Source organism: Urocampus carinirostris, chromosome 16, assembly GCF_059441175.1.
Source record: "Urocampus carinirostris isolate Australia breed hairy pipefish chromosome 16, RoL_Ucar_1.0, whole genome shotgun sequence".
NCBI classification, from domain to species: domain Eukaryota; kingdom Metazoa; phylum Chordata; class Actinopteri; order Syngnathiformes; family Syngnathidae; genus Urocampus; species Urocampus carinirostris.
Window position 1 is genome coordinate 36,499,134 of NC_142364.1, and position 18,521 is coordinate 36,517,654.

Genomic DNA, 18,521 nt, shown 5'->3' on the forward strand with positions numbered 1-18,521 from the left:
CCGGTCCAAATTGTCCCTAGGTGTGATAAGCGGTGCAGCTGATGAGATGAGATGAGATGAGATGAGGTGGGTCAGAAGTTTCCCTTTTTCACATAGGCGTTTCATCTGATTTACTTCAAAGTTGGCGTATACTCCCTGAAGACCAAAGACAAAAACCTGAGAAAAAATAAGACATACCTGCAGAGGCATTCGTTGCAGCTGTGGAACATGATACTCTTGCATATTGTTGAATCTCAGCCGACTAAAGAGGTGGAAGCAAATCCCTTGTTGGCAGCGCCCCGCTCTGTTGACATGTTCAAATTTGAGTCTCTTGTTCCATTACGTCTAACACTGATGACAGTAAAGTAGCTTTCCTCCATAAAACATACCAAACTGTAATATACAGAATACGTAATTGTAACATAAAAGTGTCCCTGTACTTCTGTGTAGTATACAAGTTAAAGTAGGTCTTACCATTTTAATAACATTAAAACTTCGTATAAGCATTTTTTTCATATTGGGGGATGTTAGGGGAAGGGACAATATAGCTTTATATTACTTGTTAAAATCCATTTGACCTTAAAGTGTACCTGTGATCGCCAGATGGATGAATATTTTTGGGAATATCTGAGACTGGGACACCTCACTACAGTTGCACTAATTCAAAACACGCTAGTAAGATCAAAATTGACTTTCGAGTAACAGCGTCATTTTCTTTGTTGCACAATGCAGCACGATAACGCCAATGTCAAGGGCATTGCGTTGGCATGGAAAAAAGAGAAGGGACGATGTTCACAAATATCGAGCAATCACTGTTTTGTCTCCACCAATATAATGGGATCACTTTAAAAATGAGATATGTCCCCGGCAAACCCAAGACCAAACCCAAGCCCTTTTCTCATGTAGTCCTAGCACAGTTTTTATTTTTTCTCTGTGGCTTAGCCTGGCAGGAGGTGGACAGAATTATGGCGACCCGCTAGCCCAGAGATAGCTGTGGGAAAGACTGAATATATCTATTATGTTCCCTTTTACCATCAATGAATAAATGTTACTACAGAAGTACACTTTAAGAAGCAATATTCTGATACTTAAAAATTCATCAACTAATACATTAGTACTTTGAAATCCGATATTCCTAACATATGAATATGGAAACGAAATGGAAAAAATGAAAAGTTTTGCTCTTGAGATCAGTGGTGTCACTAGACATGAGTCTCAGGGGGGCATAGAACCCCAAAACAGTTTTGCACAGCCCTAATGCACGTAAAACGTAACCAAGAGCACATTCAACATTAGCTCACGACATGCTTCATTATTTAAACAAAAAACAATACAGACGCTTTTTCTTCTTGTGATTGGTTAATATGCATTTTCCATGGATTCTGTGTTGTTGACTTTAAATTTCTCAAGTATATAAAATGGTTAAACAGTTTTAAATTTTATCATTATTATTTCATAGGTTTTTCAAGATTTGTATTTATCTTAATATATGTTTCCAGTGTTTTTCAGGGAGGTGTTTCACAATTAGATTTTTCTTTTGACGGTTAAGTTTATCATTGTATTTTGTAGTTAATTTGTTGCTGCACTGAAAAGTCAATACAAAATTTAAATTGGCATTTTGTTGTTTCATGCAGGGATTTCTGTTGCCTGACTTTAAAGTCGCTAAGTATAAAAACGTTTCTAAGTTTCAATGAGTTGATAGCAATTTCCCCCCCTCTGCTGTGAACTATTATAATTCAGTAGAATAATAGATTAAACCAAATCTTAATAAATTTGGTGCACAGTATAAAATTATTATTGGTATTCTGTTGATCAGAGATCTGTAATTTATTTTCTTTCTACTTTTCTTGCTCGTTTTTTTTCACGCCTTTTTCCTTCCCCCCTTTTTTCACTTTCTTTTTTTCTAGCTTTTTACCGTTTTTTCAGTTTTTTCCCCGCTTCTTTGGTTCTTTATTTTCCCCTTTTTTCTTACGTTTCATTTTTCCTAGCTTTTTTATTCATTTTCTTGCTTTTTTTTCTTTGGTTCTGTATTTTTCACTTTTTCGTCTTTTGTTTCATTTTACCTAGCTTTTGATTTTTTTTTTGCCCTTTCCACTTTTTCTTACTTTTTACTGCTTTTTTGTTTTTCTTTCTCCTTTTTTCTTTTTCTTTTATATTTGTCTTCTTTTGTTTCTTTTTCATTTTTTGCCTTAATTTCCCCTTATTTTGTGCATAATGTTACATAAAAATTGGTAATCATAAGGTTGTCTCCAATCTAAAAAAAAAAAATTCACGGAGCGTCTTTTTCAGTGTTGCTTCAAAGTTATTAAAAATTCTGAATATTGAGGGGGTTTTGTGATAACCATTATAACATTGTGATCTGTGTAAAGCTTAAATACAGTATATTGCCTTGGATCTCAGAGAATAATAATTGCCAAATACTGTTTAAGAGTGAGACTTCTGAGGAATTCGAACATAATAAGAAGGTGATTGGTCGCTCAATGGGCTTGGATATAGACAAGACAGATGTTGCTGAACTGATTGAGGAACGAGCTAAAGAACTCATAGAAGGAAGGAGCTGCAAAGAATTTTACACGAGGAGGTCATCAAAAAACAATGGGGAAGAGAATCCTGTGGAGAAGGAGGAACTAACTTCATATCATCTTAGGCAAGTAGCAGGACTTTTGATTTTGTAGAGAAAGGACACAAAGAAAAAATGTCAACAAAGTGAGTGTCTTAATTGATGATACGTGACTCACATACTTTAGTAAAATTCTGAAGAGGAGGTAGAAACAAACTTCTCATTGATTGGTAATTGTGAAGGCCTTAGTTAGTTAAAGTCTAGCTAATGAGGCCAGAACTGAGAGTGATACCTTATGGGAGATAAAATGAGAATTTTGAAAAAAATAAAATAAAATAAAAAATAGACCCCACCACCAAGAAACCGAAACAACAACATTTGTAATAGATTTAGCACCAGGAATAGGTTCCGAAATGCTTTTTTATTTATGCACCTTACGTATACACCGTAAATTCCGGACTATAAGCCGCTACTTTTTTCCCAAATGTTCAGCCCTGCGGCTTATTCAGTGAAGCGGCCTATTTATGAAATTTTTCTAACGGCCACCAGCAGCACTCGAGTACGAAAGTTAAGATTTAGACCGGTGGAATAAGTGCCCCGACGCATACGGCATCCTCACAGTTTACGTTCAAATTGTACGTATGACATAGGTTCTTTCCTATTATAGGGAAGACGCCCATGATGAGAATAGTTACAAGTAGAATGGTGAGGGTAGTTTACCGTAAAATTTGCAATAGAGGTACGGCTTTTTTTTTAACAATTACGCTTCATGCGTAGCGAGCGTGTTATCAGTAGCGTGGTGGTACCTTTCACAGGCACGGTTTGGGATGAAAGTTATATTATTATAATTAAAACTTTGAAAACTCTCTTGGTGTACCGTCTTTCTTTGTAAATATGTGTAACCATGTATAATATGTATTTGCAACTGTATATTTCTGTAATGTATTTATTTTAGAGACGTATTGTGATATGTTTTCTACCGTCAAATCAAAAAGAAGAGGCGGAGCAAACGCGGGCTGACGGGAAATAAGGTGAAGCTGAGTTAAATCTGTTTGTTGTTGCAGCGGACAATAGTGGATATTTATTTTTCCCACCCTTAACTTTGGAAATATCCATTTTTTTCATTGGATTACTTTTGACGGGACCCGGACTTTAAAGGTCTGCATTAAATTGTAACTACCGGTATCATTTTCCGTTCATGTAGCTGACTGCAATAAAAGCATGGTATACTATATCTGCTGTCAGATATGACGGTATTGTGAAAGTGCTTGATTGCTGTTGAGTTTGTCGAGAATAGCTGGTCAAATCCAACATTGTTTGATTGCTATTATTAGCAAATAAACAGTTTGCGGCAGCTATAGTCAGATCCGGAACAATCTTGTGACTGTGTTGCATTTTAAAACGTGGTCTCATGCAGCTTATGTAAGGACAAAATCTGTAAAACCCATGGAATTTGGTGAGTGCGGCTTATAATCAGGTACGCTCTATAGTCCGGAATTTACGGTACATGTATAAATCCTCCAACTGCATCTCAAAATCTCCATGTTAAGCAAAATTCCTACATTTTGTATTGGTTTCATTAACATTTTCATGTATTATTTTGTGTTTTCATATTATGTGAGTTATTATACTTTTATATGTAGATTGTGTATACGATGTGTAATTGATGTGTTTCGAGGTAGTTTTTATACTGCCGAAACGCATTACATCATATCACATGTATTTCTATGAGAACATTTGTTATGACATACACATTTTTTATACATCCATTATTTTCGCTGAACAGATTAAAATCACATCAAGGTTTTATTGCATTACAATAATACATGGGTTTGTTAGTTGTTTGCTTAAACCATAACTACTGAATCCAAATCTGTGTATGGACATTGTAATTGTTACCTTCCTCTTCGTTGAAGAGCACTGGCTTTGGAAATCCAGACCGTCTTTAGCATGGAAATGCGACTGATGGAATCAAATGATTTCTGAGGAAAGGGAAAGAGAGTGAGAAAGTGAGACATGTTGGCAGATATTCTGACTGTTGAAAAACGTATTAATTACATACAGAAATATTGCATACCTCTTTCACTTTTCCAGAATCAATGACGAAAACCACATCGTTGATGGTGATACTTGTCTCAGCAATGTTGGTAGAGAGAATCTGAGAAGGATGAGGCCAGAAAGCAAAGAGAAAAAAGACACACTGAGTTAGTTATGAGAGATAGATCTTTGTCCCACTGAGCAAAGCAAAAAAGACACTTACTTCTTTATTCACCTAAAGGAAAGGAAAGGCTGAATGCCCCTTAATTTTTGGAACTTAAACAAAAGCAAAACAAGTTATGATTTCCCGTCCCAGTGACCCTTTTAAACCTTCAGCTTTTCCAAAACAGTGATCAGCATCTCATACGTGAAGGTTGGAGCACATTGTCCCAATTTTGTTCCTTTTCCACTAATATCCACATGTAATTCATTCAAGTAACTTATTCAGTTAAGTTCAAGATTTTTTTTTTTGCCTCCTTAATCGTTCTGAAAAGCTCCTTAGTCCAAAAAAAGAACGCTGAACTATGTAATATGTTATGCTTTGTCTGTTTAATGTGTAAGAACTATGAAAGTCTTAATTTTTGCATATTTTAATCCTCAGTTAGGTTTCATTCCTGACAGGAAAACATTCTTGATTAAGAATCTTAACTGTGTTCACAGAGATGGGTGGGGTTAATCGAACTACTCCTTTAATGAAAGAAGTAGTGAAGAAATAGCAGATTAATTGAAATTGGCTCGCCCCCACACAATTTTGAGATGTCCATGGTAGGGAGGGGGGTAAGCGTAGGTCCCACTCACGTGAGAAAGTATTTGTTTGCACCCCATACTTTAGGTCAGGGATCGGGAACCTTTTTGACTCAAAGAGCCATAAAAGCAAAATATGTTAATTTTATTTTGGGAAAGAGCCACACCATATAATGTGAGACAAATTTACTAAATTGCTAAACCCGCGCCCCAGACAAAAGCTTAGTCTTCAGCACATTTATTTTTGATGATTTGATAAAAATTATGAAAAGAAAATAATGCCAGAGCCCGTGTCCCAAAATCAACAAACATACCACTTTAAACTTGTCTCTTTCTTGCAATTACTCAAGATCGGTTAAACTCATTTTGACCCTTTTTTCCAACATGTTGGTTTCAAAACCAGATGCAAGCATTTATTTTGTAAAAAGGTCACAACATTCTGAGAACAGGGAGCCTGATGTGCTTACTTTTGGCGCAGACGGAGTAGGGCGAGAGATGGGAGGGAGTGCTTGCACTTTTTGCATAGCTCCACCCATCCCTCCCACTCACCCAATCAAATAACTAAGTTCTCTTCCGGTGTTTTCGCATATCTACAATTTGTTCCGTGGTTTCATCAAAAAGTATCCGAACACTGAAAACAGATTATATAGTGAGCTTTTATATAAAGGATTCTTTAGCGTTGTACAGCCAAAACGAGTTTTATTTTGTGTGGCACCTTGGCTGTAATTCGTAGTGAAAATATGCCCTATATATTCTGAAAAGTACTGCTTATAGAATCAGCTTTGGTTTGGCTTTGCGTGTGTCAGTACAGGATTAATGGTTCAAGTTTTGAACGAAATGGAGAAAATTTGCATGCAATTAAATTTGTCTCTGAGCCATAGGTACTCATAAAAAGAGCCATAGGTTCCCGACCCCTGCTTTAGCTGAATGCTCCTAGCCGCAAGCCCTAAATGGGTTTTTGAGCGATCCAGATAAATGTCACTAGTAGACGAGCATTTCACTTTTCAATTGAGGCGATTTATCAAAGAAGGCAAAAACAACTTGGAACGGTATGAAATCAGTTTTTTATTTATCTTATGATAATGAAAGTAAATTAAGCTTGACTTGCATTACTTTCATCATGGTTTTGGCATTTCTTCCTAAACAAATAAACCCCAAACTTTCCATCTACAAAGGGTGGGTATCTTTATGAAATGTCTGTGAGACTCCTTAAGATTAAGGGCTATACAAATAAAAATGATTTAAATAGACTTGACCGCAGTCTAACATTGCTTTGATAGGAAGCTTCCAAATAACTCAGGTTCAGGCAACGGTGTTCTTATACAGTGGGACCTCGATTATCGCGGTTAATGGGGACCAAAACCACCCGCGATAAGTGACAATCCGCGAAGTAGCGGCGCACCCTCCCCCAAAAATATATATATATATATTTTATTTTTATTTTTTTAATTATTATTTTTTTTAGACCCGGTTAATGGGGACCAAAACCACCCGCAAAAAGTGAAAATCTGCGAAGTAGCGACGCCCCTTCAAAAAAAAAAAAAAAAAAAAAAAATCTCATCTCATTATCTGCACCGCTTATCCTTATTAGGGTTGCGGGGGGGCTGGAGCCCATCCCAGCCATCTCCAGGCAGTGGGCAGGGGACACCATGAACTGGTTGCCAGCCAATCGCAGCTGCAAATCACATAAGTTCTCGCAGCTAGCTGCGTTCTTCATCGACGCACGAGCCGAGTGATCCACTGCTAAGAGTCGTGCAGCTGGACGATTTTACGTCCGCCCGGGACGATCGGAGACAAATTCATGTTCCGCGAGCGAACCCCTAACCCGCGGCACGGGTACTTTCGAGCGCGATACGCACGACACCGCGACAAGCCGAGCGGGTCGGGCGCTCGGCGCGGAGGCCGTGTCGGAAGCTCAGCAGAATGCGCGTTCACGCGAGGGGGGGGAGGATTTTGTACGGGAGTTGGATTTGGGCACAACACCGGCGCCCGGCGTCTCCCGATAGCTCTACATGGCGCTACACGGCCCTCAATGGCTCCGGCCGACGGACGGGCGGCCGTGGAGGAAAGGGGTAGCTGGGGGGACCTGTGGGGCTAGGGGGGGCGGTGAAGCGGAAGCCGCACCAAAACCGCACGCCGGGAAACGAGAACGGCGCGCCGTGCTAGGGTCGTCGGCCGAGGGGGATTCCAGCAAAAAGTGAAAATCTGCAAAGTAGCGACGCCCCTTCAGCGCGTCTTTTTTTTAACCATTACAGACCGTGAAGCTCTTAACCCGCGAACGTCGAACCGCGAAGTAGCGAGGTCCCACTGTAGTTATTTATTAGCTTGAACCCATTTTATCTAGCTTCCTTTTTCATTATCAGCATAAGTTAACTTGCACATGATTCCAACTTGAGTACTTGTGCGTGTCGCGTATAATTGTTTTTCTACTCAAACCATCTAAAAACTGATATGGTGCTCTGAAAAGCAGGCAAGCTTAATAAAAATATGAAAATTGTTGCCTACATGAATGAATCAATCAACCAATCAATCATTTATTCTGAAAATTATTTGACGCTAGTGTAAGAAACACTGTCTTTTTTTATTACTTACATGTACAGACGTTGCCCTACTTACGACCATTTGACTTGGGAAACACGGCAGATACAAACATTTTTTTAGGTATGTCGAAAAATATCCGGACATTGCTGAAAGTCAGATTTTGTATGTTTGCACCTTTTTCCGAGTATAGGACAGTACTGTAGTGCTTCAATCTGCCGCGTGGCGCTGTGAGAGGTCACTAAGCATCCACCCCAAAGAAGAAATCCGGCTTCTACTTCCTGGTTCGTGTGTTAATCATAACAACGTGTACTGTATCGCTAGCGCCCAAAGAACTTTGACGTTTTTATTGTTTAATATCTCGTGCATCCATTCAATATGGTTGGTGTAAAGTGTAATGAAGACATTTCTTTTTAAATGAAAGTAGAAAAAGAAAAATTGATGCGGTCGAGAAAATGGTTGGATCGCTTTTTTTCGCCCACTTTCTATCACGGAGGAAGAAGTAGCCTAACTCTTGAGGTCCATATTCCACAAGTAAGTTAAACTTCACTTAATCTATCTTTAAAGAGCATATTATTTTTTTATTTTATTCATGTTTATTTTTTAGTACAAAACAATACAGGTTACTTACACCCGACCCCTGCTTTAGCTGAATGCTCCTAGCCGCAAGCCCTAAATGGGTTTTTGAGCGATCCAGATAAATGTCACTAGTAGACGAGCATTTCACTTTTCAATTGAGGCGATTTATCAAAGAAGGCAAAAACAACTTGGAACGGTATGAAATCAGTTTTTTATTTATCTTATGATAATGAAAGTAAATTAAGCTTGACTTGCATTACTTTCATCATGGTTTTGGCATTTCTTCCTAAACAAATAAACCCCAAACTTTCCATCTACAAAGGGTGGGTATCTTTATGAAAAGCCTTAAACATACTTATAAATAAACCGGGTTGTTTTTAACTGCTATATAAATAAATATAAGTACAAGTACAAGTGAGACTTTATTTACAGTGCAAACGGAAAGTATTCACAACGCTTCACTTTTTTCACATTTTGTTATGTTACAGCCTCATTCCAAATTGTATTAATTTAATCTCTTATCTCAAAATTCTACACAAAATACTCCATTATGACAATGTGAAAGTTTTTTTTTTTTTTAGTTTTTTTTGAATTTATTAAAAATAGAAAACTAAGAAATCACATTTACATAAGTAGTCACAGCCTTTGCCATGAAGCTCAAAATTGAGCTCAGGTGCATCTTTTTTCCACTGATCATCCTTGAGAACTTTCTACAGCTTAATTGGAGCCCACCTGCAGTAAATGCAGTTGATTGGACATGATTTGGAAAGGCACACACCTGTGTATATAAGGTCCCACAGTTGAGTGTGCATGTCAGAGCACAAACACCAAGCATGAAGTCAAAAAAACTGTCTGTAGACCTGCGAGACAGGATTGTCTTGGGGCACAAATTTGGGGAAGGATACAGAAAAAAATCTGCTGATTTGAAGGTCCCAATGAGCACAGTGGCCTCCATTATTCGTAAATGGAAGACATTTGTAACCACTAGGACTCTTCCTAGAGCTGGCCGGCCTTCTAAACTGAGCAATCGGGGAAGAAGGGCCTTAGTCAGGGAGGTGACCAAGAACCCGATGGTCACTCTGTCAGAGCTCCAGCTTTCCTCTGTGGAGAGAGGAGAGCCTTCCAGAAGGACAACCATCTCTGCAGCAATCCACCAATCAGGCCTGTATGGTAGAGTGGCCAGACGAAAGCCACTCCTTAGTAAAAGGAACATGGAAGACCGTCTGGAATATGCCAAAAAGGACCTGAATGACTCTCAGACCATGAGAAAAAAAATTCTCTGGTTTGATGAGATAAAGATTGAACTCTGGTGTGAATGCCAGGCGCCATGTTTGGAGGAAACCAGGCACCGCTCATCACCAGGCCAATACCATCCCTACAGTGAAGCTTGGTGGTGGCAGCATCATGCTGTGGGGATGTTTTTTCAGCAGTAGGAACTGGCAGACTAGTCAGGATAGAAGGAAAAATGAATGCAGCAATATATAGAGATATCCTTGATGAAAACCTGCTCCAGAGCGCTCTTGACCTCAGACTGGGGCGAAGGTTCATTTTTCAGCAGGACAACGACCCAAAGCACACAGCCAAGATCTCAAAAGACTGGCTTCAGAACCACTCCGTGAATGTCCTGGAGTAGCCCAGCCAGAGTCCAGACTTGAATCCGATCGAACATCTCTGGAGAGATCTGAAAATGGCTGTGCACAAACGTCTCCCATCCAACCTGATTGAGCTTGAGACTTATTGCAAAGAAGAATTGGCAAAACTGCCTAAAGATAGGTGTGCTAAACTTGTGGGATCATATTCAAAAAGACTTGAGGCTGTATTTGCTGCCAAAGGTGGATCAACAAAGTATTAAGCAAAGGCCGTGAACACTTATGTAAATGTGATTTCTTAGTTTTCTATTTTTAATAAATTAAAAAAAAGGTAAAAAAAAAAACTTTTCACATTGTCATAATGGAGTATTTTGTGTAGAATTTTCAGATAAGAGATTAAATTAATACAATTTGGAATGAGGCTGTAACATAACAAAATGTGGAAAAAGTGAAGCGCTGTGAATACTTTCCGGATGCACTGTATGTTGAGCAGTAATGATTCAAGACGGTGTTTTTAATAAATAAGGTTGATACTACAGTGCTGTAAGGAATGCAATGTCTGAAACTCATGTCATAAAGTTACCGGACACCACGGCAGACAACTCTGAAAAGTTGCCTCCCTAGCCATAAAGTTGCCTGCCCCATTTTTCACAATTTGAAACACAATAAGAGGACTAATCACAAAAAAACGATTGTTGCAAAGTATTAAAGTTTGATAATCAGAATATATAACAGAACGACACTTTAAATTTAAGTTTATTATAAATCTACTTATCCCATTTAATGCATGTACCGGAAATTCCGGACTATAAGCCGCTACTTTTTTCCCAAATTTTCAACCCTGCGACTTATTCAGAGATGCGGCCAATTTATGTAATTTTTTTAACGGCCGCCAGCGGCGCTCGAGTATGTGGTAAGATATAGACCGGTGGAAAATATGCGCAGAGGAAGATCACAACTTATGAGCGTAAACACACCCTCATCATGCAAATTGCACAAAATAAGGCTCACGACGCAGCTTCCATGTTAAAAGCAAACGGGCATATTGCTGGGGTGTATTGAAAAAAGGGAGCGTGGAGCAACATAATCATGATAGTTTCTTTACGACATTGAGAAAAACAACTTAGATGTCATTACCAAGGAGGAAGAAGCGGATGGTCTGCCTCGAATGGGGTTTTGGGGTTTTTAAGGGTTATTAATCTATCTTCGTTATTCATTATCCATTATCCGTTATCGGACAGTTCATTATATGCTACAAAGCCTACGAGCCGGGACTCTTACTCTCAGCCAAAAGGCTAAGCTAAGGTCCTAGCCCTAAAGCCTTGTTGCGATCATTGCGAATGCACCGTTCCCAGAGGTACTGCAATACCGAGCCTAACGATTACGGCATTTATTTCTTTAACAGACTAATTTGCAGGTGTGCGAGCGTCTTGTTAGTAGTGTGAGGCTACCTCCCAAAGGCACGGTTTAGGATGAAAGTTATATTATTATTATTAAAGCTTTGAAAACTCTCTCGATGTACCGTCTTTCTTTGTAAATATGTGTAATATGTATTTGCAACTGTATATTTTTGTAATGTATTTATTTGAGACACTTATTCTGCATGAGCATATTAAAAAAGAGGGGCGGAGCAAACGCGGGCTGATGGGAAAGTGGGGACCGGTAAAAGTGAGTTTTTGTGGACACGGCAGACAATAATGGATATATATTTTTCCCACCCTTACCTTTGGAAATATACACTTTTTCCTTGGATTACTATCAACGGGCACCCAGAATCTGCAGGTCTGCAACAAATTTTAAATACCTATATCATTTTACGTTCATTTTAGCGGCTGTGATTTTTGGACTGTGTGCTTCAATGAAGGACATTCGCGGGACTTGAAATTTGGCTTGGATTAATTTCGTGTTTATTTGAAGTGGGTGCATGCGGCTTATATACAGGTGCGGCTTGTGTATGGACAAAATCGATTTTCCTCTTAAAATGTGATGGGTGCGGCTTATAATCAGGTGCGCTCTATAGTCCGGAATTTACGGTATATGACATCGCCGTTTTCCATCTGCCATCAGTATGTACCTGTATTTACTCATCTTCATTCATGCAATGTTTGCGTTGCATCGTCAGCTACAAGTCACGTTAACTCATCTTTCCGCGATGCTTTTAATGTACGTTTACGTTTTGTAGCGTCATCAATTTTGTTAGCTTCTTTTGAATCTTTCTTCTGGGGCTGAGGTTTTGGCTTGATTCCTAACCACTTCTCCATTTTTCTTGTGTTCTCTGTGCATCTACTTTGGAAATTGATATGCAAATGCACGACCTTACAACGCTCGGGAGAGCCCGGAAGCACGAATTTATTCGATGCATACTTCTGATTGGCGACTATACAAATGGCCTAACGAACTGAAATTCAGAAATTTCCAAACCAAACGAGATTTCGAAATCTAAATAAAGCAAAAGATTTTTTTATTCTTTCGAAAAAGTTGTCGGCCACCCGGGCAGAGACGTCGTGTAAGTTGTACACCCGACGTAAAAATGCACGCCTCGGATGTCCGGGCAGGCGTTAATTCAGACACTGAAGAATGACCGTTTTCCTTGGAAATACAATGTGTACTCAAGCATGAAACTATGAAGACAAGTACTTACAATCTTTCTAACATTTGGTGGGGACGTCTTCATGGCTTTTTTCTGTTCAATACTTGGCATGTCCGAATGAAGTGTGAACACTTGGTACCTATACAAGATACAGTATGTCTGAAGAATGGTGTGATACTTAACATGTTGAGGGTCTCTGGTAAAATGCTATAAGTATCATCTATACAAATAACTCAGCTTTTTGAAAGACTGCACTTTTCATTTTACCTTTCAGAAAAGGCAGAAAATCGTATATCATGGTAGAGGATGCGGTCCCTGAGTGACACAATGTCGTCATATCCAGGAAGAAAAACTAGAACTGCACCTGAGAAAAAAACGATACAAATAATGATCAGGCGATAAGTAATCATTCGGTTAATTTAATGCATTTCTCCTTTTGTAGTATATATCTACAGTATTTGGGTTTGATGCCATTGGTGAACAGCGACTGATTGACACCAATTAATTAAGTTCAACATAATTGAACAGAAATTAATACCGTTAAATAAAAAGTATCTACAAAACAAAACCTTTGCTCTTTGTGTACTGAATAGCAAGACTCAATTAACATTTTTTTAACAAGTTTTTTTTATAAATTTACTTTTAACATACCGTAAATTCCGGACGCTACTTTTTTTCCCAAACTTTCAACCCTGCGGCTTATTCAGTGATGCGGCCAATTTATGTAATTTTTCAAACGGCCGCCAGCGGCGCTCGAGTACAAAAGGTAAGATTTGGACTGCAACTTCTAAGCTTGTGCACAAATTAAATTAGCGTAGACATATCCTCATCATGCAAATTGCAAAAAGAAAGGTACATGACGCAACTTTCAAGCCAGACGCAATCGAGCAGTCCAATATAGAAGGAAACAGAATTACCGCACTTAAACTGTACTTTGCGAGCGTGATGCTGGCGTGTTTCTGGATAAGGGAGCGTGGGACGATGTCTGCATGATAAAGTCTCTTTCCCATACTGAAGGAAGACGTCTTTGATGACATCAGTTATCAGTTGGAAGATGAAGTAGGTTTACCGTGCTTACTGCAAGTGCGGTATGTTTTTTTAACAGAGCTGTTTACTGAGTTGTGAGCGTGTTTCTAGTAGTGTTTTGCTACCCTTCACAGGTACGGTTTGGGATGAATATAACAATATTATTGTTAAAGCTTTGAAAACTCTCTCGGTGTACCGTCTTTCTTTGTAAATATGTGTAACCACGTATAATATGTATTTGCAACTGTATATTTTTGTAATGTATTTATTTTAGAAACTTATTCTGATATGTTTTGTACGAGCAAATGAAAAAGAAGGGGCGGGGCAAACGCGGGCTGACGGGAAGAGGAGTAAAGGTGAGACGTGTTTGTGGACGCGGCCGACAATAGTGAATATATATTTTTCCCACCCTTACCTCTGGAAATATACACTTTTTTCCTTGAATTACTTTCAACGGGCACCTGGACTCTGCAGGTCTGCATTAAATTGTAAGTACTGGTATCATTTTCCGTTTATTTAGCCGGCTGTGTTTTTTGGACTGTATCGTGTATGGGTTAATTTCGTCTGTGTATTACGATTTTTCAATGTGGGCGCATGCGGCTAATATACAGGTGCGGCTTGTGTGTGTAGAAAATCGGTTTTCCTCCCGAAATGTGGTGGGTGCGGCTTATAATCAGGTGCGCTCTTTAGTCCGGAATTTACGGTACTCCTTTCTGTGCATTGAAAATACATTTAAATGAATTTGGGGTGTAGTCTCATTTTGTTCCATTTAAATGCTTAAAGACTTTCAACTGAAACATTTTTACCCATTTATCTATTTAGATCGAGATAAGACACACCATCACATGTGGTTAAGAAGATGTTGTGCAGCAGTTCCATAATGAGGTCTAGGTTTACAAACTCATCATCGAAGTTTTGGTGGTAAATTGCGAGCAGGTCCTGGTCTTCAGACCTTAGCTCGGCACTGGCACATGGGATACGCGAAGACTCATTCTCGCCCTTTAGGTTTTTTTTGGACCTGCACAAAAAATGTGACATTCCATGTTCAACTACGCATGCACACAAACTGATCCGAGAAATAAAATACTCTCTATTGTATTATTGTAGTGTGCATGCTGGACAGTAGTTACATAAGGATGTGGAAGCTCACACTTTAAATGACACCCTAATCTTACATAGCTTTTTTTTTTTTTTTTTTTTTTTTTTTTTAATAGCTTGCCACTCCTTGCACATTGCTCTCCGCACTATTGTAATTACAGCGTTATTGTTACAGTGTTAATGTTACTGTGTACCTGACTTGTTAACCTGACTGCCCATATTGCACATCTGGTTAGCTACTCTTCTTGCACTATCGGCACTATGGTAAAATACTACACGTAGCCAAAATACAATACCACATTATTTATATCTGTACATTCAAGGAAACTGTTGGGGGTCAGATGCATCGACATTTCGTTCTGTATACACGTGTACTAGAATGACAATAAAGTAGATCTGAATCTGAATCTCTGAATCTGAATTACCTCGGGTTCGGACCACAATTTTGTTCTCCCTTTTATTAGCTTATTCTGACTTTTATCTACCACCCCCCTATTTTCTTATTAGTCTTAGTTATTGGTGTCAAGTTTAAAAAATCCCCTTTGCAGATTACTTTTAGCGGTTTTGATACTTGTCAAGATTTTCATCGTGCATTGTGTGCTGCAGTAGACAACACACAACAAATGCTATCTTGGGGCAGGTTGCGGAAGGCTTTGTGCATGTGTGTGCGTGTGTAGGGTGGGCATGTCTGTGTGCTTAACTGTGATAGGGTACTTTATGCCGTCAGTCGTTACATTGAAAAGAAATTCATCAATTAAATCGGACTCCAAAGAAGTCAGAAGAGCGCAAAGAAATGCAGATAACCAACAGGCACTCCGTGGATTGTTATCGGGTCTCCAAAGAGACTGAGGTGATGTCGGGAGAGTAAGCAATAGTGGTGTTGCAGATCAGGCCTACAGCTATGAAACAAGCCACCCCTGCTGAGCTCTATTACCCATGAAACGGATGACCTGGAGCTACAACGCGTGGGAAACCGCTACATTTGTAAATCTTGTTTTTTAATTATCACTGCGACCTAGGCCAACCGAGGATCCCCGATCATAGCGTGCAGCTTGCCAGACGCTCTCTACATTACTTTATTACAAAGAAAGGAGAAGCCCTCCAGTTGTACTACGGTATAATAACAATAAAGACCATTAATTCAAGCGCGACATGTTCAGTGTTTTTATTTGTGGAGATGTAGTTTTTATTTTGTTACAGGGATGCGGTGCCACCAGGCTGTACTTGCCCAAGACACAAATCAGGAAATGGTGCTCCTACGACCTTTGTGGTTAAGCGAAAGACCCACCCACCCATATATATTATACTGTATGTTACAGATATCTAATAAATAAATAAATGTTTTTCAACTGTCCTTCTGATAAAACTTTCCAAAAACTGATGTGAAGCTTCGGAAAGGTGAGACAAGTTTAATTGAAACAATGAACTTGTCTCTTCAGATTATTTAATGAATGTATTCAAATTATTAATTGACCCCACTTGCAATATTCTTCCTGAGAAAGTAGTTTGATTCAGGGCAGGAGTTGTTACATCAATTTTCTGCCTATGTAATGAACCATCAGGCCAAAGTATGTTTAAAAGGTTTTGCTGGTATAAGTCAGTATTTGAGCTAATGAAGTTCCACCAATGGAAAACGCAAATGCCAATTTGTTGTGACAGGCTTTGTAAATGAGAGACATGTTGGTTGTATATTTAAATCAATAGTTTAAAGCACAACTTTTTATTTTGCATTGGCTTCATATTTTACACAAAGAGCAAGCGAGTGCTTCCCTAATATCCTGATACAAATGGTTTTGTCATTTTTCACAGTGGAAGTCATAACAATCAAATATTTTGCACTATTTTTCGTTGCACTGTTTTGATACATTTAAAATTCAGGCCAGTCAGCACTACCTTGTAAATATTTACCCATTTATTCTAATATTCTTTTTTACGTTATTTTTCTCCTCGTCTTTTATTACATATTTATAATGGAGTGCCACATCTAACCTTCTTTTAATTATTGGTATCTATGTTTTTATCATGACATGACAATTCTATTTATTTTCCCAACAATGTACATTTTTGTTATTTAAAAACTCTGTAAGCAATAATTTCACTCGTGCCGTTGTTTAAGGTATGATATTGAACACTATGTTGACAAACTACAATTGAAAAATGGCAACTTCAAAACAGAATACTTACATTGCAGATTGAAGAAGATCAACAGTGTCATCCTGTTGGAAAAAGTTAGCAAAATCCAAGGCGGTCCTATATATAAAAAAAGTTTCATTGCACAATTGTAAAAATCTGTAAGTCATTTTGATTTTACTTAGAAGGACAACACTTCAGTAGCATGATTAAATACTGTAAAGCAACATACCATCCACTGAAAGCCCTCTTGTTGACATCCGCTCCCATATTAAGCAACCGTTCAATCTGAGGGACGAGCCCTCGACCTGCTATCACCATTAGAGGTGTGGCCCCTGTTTCACTGTGCATGTAATCAACTACAGTAGGGGAAAAATATTTTAGTCAACATGTTCTCCCACTTACAAAGATGAAAAATGTAAGGTAACTGGAGTCATTGGTATAGCTAAAAGGGTGAGCATGAGAATTTTTCTTGAAAATCATTAAAGAAAATAACATAAAATTCGGACTATAAGCTGCACTTTTTTCCCCAAACTTTCAACCCTGCGGTTTGGGCAATGAGGTGGCTAATTTATGCATTTTTTTCTAATGGCGCCCAAGCAGTAAAGGTAAGAGTGAGACACATACAGAGGTGGGTAGAGTAGCCAAAAATGTTACTCAAGTAAAAGTACTGTTACTTCAGAATAATATTACTCAAAGAGAAGTAAAAGTAGTCATACAAATACGAGTTTTCATATTAGGTTGCTGGTAGTTTGGCCCATTCCTCAGTGCACGCCTCCTCTAGAGCAATAAGGCTTTGGTGCGGTCATTGGTTAACCAAAATGTTCAACACCCGCAAAGGACTTTCTATAGGGCTGATATCTGGAGGCTGGCTAAGACACTACAGGACCTTGGAAGGCGTCTTATGAAAACAATCCGGTGTTGCCCGGGCAGCTTTTTGGGGATTATCGTCATGCTGTAAAACCCAGACACGTTCCATCTTCAATGAATGGCCTTGGAGATTAAATTTTTTTTACTAAAAATCTCACAATACATTGTCCTTTTAATTCTTTCCATCAGATTGAGCCTTCCCGGTTTCCTTGCAGAGAAGAAGTTAATGAACCAAATCATCATGTTCCTACCACTCTCGATTCTTCTGACTAGGTATGCTTTTCTTTGGATGCAATTAAATATTCCTTCCCCTGACGAGATGTTGTGTTTCTACCTAAACTTCTATTTTGGATTCATATGACCATGGAACTTTCTCCCAGTCCTATTCTGGATCAGCCAAGTGGTCCCTAGTCAACTTCAGTTGTTCCTGAGCATTTACTGGTTTGAACAGGAGAACACATCTGGAGCAGCAGGGTCTGAGTGCCTGAAGGCGTAGTGTTGCTGACAATCGTGATTGTTACATTTTCTCCCAGCATTCTGCAGGTCATTTAGTAGGGCAACCCATGTGGTTCGTGCTCACCATTCTTTCAAGCATTTTGATCCAACAAAGCAAGATCTTTCGTGAAACCCAGATCGAGGGAGATTATTAATGGTCTTGTGTGACTTACATTTTTTGATAATATCCCCGACAGTTGATCCGTTTACATACACCGAAATGGTTGCCTATCACAGATTAAGTCTTCCTAGCCTCATGCAGCGCAATGTTTTCTAGTGACCTTGG

The 18,521-nt window shown here is 38.8% G+C and overlaps 1 protein-coding gene across 2 annotated transcripts in view; it reads right to left on the reverse strand.

Annotated features, from left to right (window-relative positions):
* ythdc2 (YTH domain containing 2) overlaps positions 1 to 18,521 on the reverse strand; it is an 81,706-nt gene that overhangs the window by 34,333 nt on the left and 28,852 nt on the right. For both annotated transcript variants that reach the window (XM_088355559.1, XM_088355560.1), the window contains 8 exons: positions 17,103 to 17,229; positions 16,925 to 16,990; positions 14,482 to 14,660; positions 12,884 to 12,980; positions 12,668 to 12,755; positions 4,617 to 4,697; positions 4,439 to 4,521; positions 178 to 283 (listed from right to left, as the gene is read on the reverse strand). In XM_088355559.1, the coding sequence (XP_088211685.1) occupies positions 178 to 283; positions 4,439 to 4,521; positions 4,617 to 4,697; positions 12,668 to 12,755; positions 12,884 to 12,980; positions 14,482 to 14,660; positions 16,925 to 16,990; positions 17,103 to 17,229 (827 nt within the window). The remainder of the gene's footprint in view (positions 1 to 177; positions 284 to 4,438; positions 4,522 to 4,616; positions 4,698 to 12,667; positions 12,756 to 12,883; positions 12,981 to 14,481; positions 14,661 to 16,924; positions 16,991 to 17,102; positions 17,230 to 18,521) is intronic.